This window comes from Chanos chanos, chromosome 5 (genome assembly GCF_902362185.1).
Source record: "Chanos chanos chromosome 5, fChaCha1.1, whole genome shotgun sequence".
Taxonomy (NCBI): domain Eukaryota; kingdom Metazoa; phylum Chordata; class Actinopteri; order Gonorynchiformes; family Chanidae; genus Chanos; species Chanos chanos.
Window position 1 is genome coordinate 7,614,645 of NC_044499.1, and position 4,017 is coordinate 7,618,661.

General features: G+C 37.9%; 1 gene segment (V, D, J or C); it reads right to left on the bottom strand.

Annotated features, from left to right (window-relative positions):
• Positions 1-747: 747 nt before the first annotated feature.
• On the bottom strand, positions 748-1,429 carry LOC115811397 (T-cell receptor alpha chain V region RL-5-like). The segment is given in 2 exon segments: positions 748-1,073; positions 1,390-1,429. Coding segments are annotated over 2 exon segments (366 nt in total).
• Positions 1,430-4,017: the final 2,588 nt, after the last annotated feature.

A 4,017-nucleotide genomic window follows, 5' to 3' on the forward strand; every position in this document is an offset into this window, starting at 1 on the left:
ACATGGGAACATTTACTCTATGTGTGATTCAGTGTTTTCAACTCAACCATGACTCAGTCAGGAGCAGTCACTGTCCTTAATATTCAGCACTCAGCATAAATCTGCTTTGTGATTGTTCTGCATCCAACATATTTTGTCAAGACACAAACAACTTTCACTCATGTCATGAATAATGAGAATGAATGACTCTCTAAGCCAGTGGATCTCAAAATGGAATCCCTGGACTCCTGGGGGTCTGCGACCGGTAGAAAGAGGTTCTGTGAAATAATTTGCTATAAATGATGAAATTGTGCTGTATCATCACAAAATACACATATTTTCAGATGGGGACCATTTGCAACTTGCTACTGCTCATTTTCTGAAAGCTTTTAATATCAATTACTTGAAAAGTTTAAATGCTGTCGAGTCCAAATGCAGTTTGAATAAAATGATCCTCTGTTTAAAAGTATTTAAGAGGTATTAACATGATTCAAATTGAAATGTGTTTCTGTTTATGACTATGAAACAGGTCTGAAGTATTTAGGTTGAAAAGTTTTATAATACAAATAGTTCCAATGGCATCTAAGAGTACAAATGATAGTAAGCATATGCTTAATCTGTGTTATGATTATGAAGGGGTCCTTGGAAAGTTTTCTCCCCTGCAAGGGATCCCTGGCTCCAAAAAGTTTGAGAACCCCTGTTCTGTACGCTGACCATTCATCTGTGAGATTACGCCCACCAGGAAGTCATGTTTTTGTATGGTACAGATCAGTTTCCTGACACTGTGGGAGCCATGGCACAGTAGTACAGTGCAGAGTCTGTCACTTCAGTAGAGGAGATCTCCAGATCCACTTGGTTCTTCTCTCTAATGACTTTTGAAGACAGTCTTTTGTCCAGCTTAGAGCTCTCTGTCTCTGTAGAGGTCTGTGCAATGACCAGCAGGAACTGGGGGGCTGATCTGGGATACTGACGATACCAGTGAATATAGGAACCTGTGTAAGCTGAGGAGTAGTTACAGGACAAAGACACTGTGGAACCTTCCACACTATACATCTCAGTTCGTGTTGGTGTGATGATGTTTCCATAACTGACACCTGTGCCCAAGTGAAAAAAATGAAAAATAAAATGACACAGTGCACTTTCTAACTGATATTAGCTCTTTAAAGTTATTCATACATTTGATGAAGTTGGCGTAACAAAAAAGAGAAAAAAAAAATCATTTTGTTGAGAAATATGCTTTAGTTTTCCTATAACACACTACAGAACCATATGAAGCTGCTATTATGAATAACTAAGAAACATAATAGTAATAATAATATTATCTGCTTTAAGCAATAATTTGTCTCCAAACAACAGAAGACATTATAATTTAAAACAGAATTAATGAACAGCACAGAGAAAAGCACTTACTTGAAAAGACAGTGAGTAGAATGACATTGAAAAACAGCATTGTACAAACATTGAGCAAACTGACACTGATCACAGCTTGAGTCATTTCTGGAGTCATTATGTCTCCAAAACTCCTCCCCCTCAGCTAAAAACACATCATCCCCAGAGATGATCAAATGCTGACTCTTTCCATCTTTCAGAGGAAAAAAAATAGTTAATTTTGTTCTTCAGTGCATTTGCTCTGTTACATACCAGCTGTGGAAATAAAATTATATGCACAATCTGAAATATATTTTTCAGAGGTTCAAAATTTGCAAGTAAGCCAGCGGCATCATGGAGACCATCTATAGAAGAACACTCAGAACTATCAAATCAGAGTCCCCCCTTGACATAAAAAAAACATTTTTTTTTTAATCACTGCATGTCACAGCTTACTCTCATCATTGTTCTTCTTCAGCTGGAGTGTCAAAAAATATGAAGGACGGTGTGACAGCCCTGACTTGGAAGATCAGTGACGTGTCAAAACAACAGCTCTGGTGGAAAAGGCAGGAAAACTCCAAGGAGGCATGGCGGCTCCTCTACAAGCACGCCTGCAGCCCAACCAGTCAGCTACAGGAAAGAACTGGGAGCCTGGGGAGAGGTAAGGAGAGAATGCAGAGGCAAACTCATGATGCCCATCTCTTCACTAATCCTCTAACTCTGATTGAGTCAGCAACTAACCCAAAGACACCAGCTAACACAAGGCAAACCTACTACCTCCATGAACTCCAGTGTAGTGAAGTCTGTTACATATGTTCCCTTCTTCAAGAATAAATATCCTCACTTAACAAGATGTTGAGTAGCATCTCCAAACAGAAAAAGTCTAACATACACTAGTAACACTAGAGGGCACATAGTACTCTGCTTTATAATATTCCCAGGACAAGCATCACCAAACAAGTGCATCAACACGTTAAACACTCTAAGATAAGTGTGACAAAAGCAGATGTCCAGATAAACAGATTAAACATCTTACTGTAACTTAAGGGGGTTACTGTAACACAACACATCACAGCAACACATTCAAATGACATAACCTTTTGAACCCAAAATGAGAGGAATGAAAGATCAATAGAGTGTTCCAAACCAAACATAATCTGTAATTGTTCCAGTACTTGCTCTGGGTCAAATAAATCCACAGAATGCAGAAATCTAAATATTTGCATTTGGCTGAATTATTTGGCACCTGGAAAAACATGATGGAGATATAGAATCACTGGAAAGACAGCAGAAACTATCAAATCTGAAAAAAAGTCAAAAGCATGTGAACTGTATAGAGCCCCACCCTCAGAGCAACAGAACTAAATACTGTTGTATTTGCAAGAGTAAATGAAGTCCATTTGTGATGCAATAGTTATTAGCAAAATATTAAATTGATTACATGTGTTTGTTTCCAAAATGTTAAAAGGTTTGTAGACTGCATCATGCCTCTAAATCTAAAATCATATTTTATGTATTTGCTCATAAAATGCTGCTCTATTCTGAGGTTTCACAGCTGCCACACCCAAATGATGTCTATAATCTCAGGTCATTTCTACAGCTGGATACCCGGATTATCAGTGGAGCTGTTCATGATACAGAATTGAGTCTCACAGGAGATCAACTCTTATTTCGGGTTCATCATGTCCTCTTTTGAGACACATAACCTGAGGGAACCTGTTTCCTTATTGTTTGCACCAGAAAAAGCAAGCTGACTGAGCAGTAGTGATGCTATCTCAGAACAGTGGCTTCATGTCCTTCAGTAACAGTCATGGTCTTGTTGCCTGATCAACACAGTTCTGTTCTTTGCATACTTGAAAGAAATAAAAGAATATTGGTGTTCTGTCTCCTTTGACATGAATAGGAAAATGTGAGATGAAATGTAAAAAGTCCATCCTTTCAGAGTTCTCGCTTTAAAATAGACAGTGATGGAGTAAGTTCTTCATCCATTTTGTCATGTTCAGTGAAGCTAGAAATGTAAGAGTGGATTTATTGGTCTGATGAATTTACCTCTGATATTTTGTTTTATGAGTGGATCCTTTCACCCGCAACAGATAAAACCTAAAAACTCAACCTGTAGGGGACACTGCCCTCTGGGATTTGTTGTTGTTTGACATTGTATTATGTGCTGTGCTCTGAAGACCTATTAAAGTTTTCTAAGGTTTAAGAATGTTAATTTCCCAGCTGTAACACAAAATATTTCCTTTCCTACCTGTGTGCAGATACGAGATGTAGCAAAGTGTTTAATTAATTTTGAATCATAACAACTGCAATGTTGGGGATTATAGTTTGATCATGCAGTTATACATACAGCTAATCATGTGTAAATGTCCAGTGCAATTCAATGGCCTAATACTCACACATTCTATACTGAGTATGTTATTCCACAAACTAAGTATTTACAGTATTTAGCATTTAAAATTAGGACAAAACATCACAGCCCTGTTCTAGAAGTCTTCATGTGGTGATGCCGGTATGTAACCTTGCTCTGCAGGTGGTACCACATCATTTCTACTTCAAAGAGTCTTCGCGTGCAGCTCATAATAGACTATGGTTTGGAAGTCTCTTTGATCTGTAGTGGTTCAAAGCAATTATTCTAAATTAGTTTTTGTACAGCTTCTCTGAGACTTT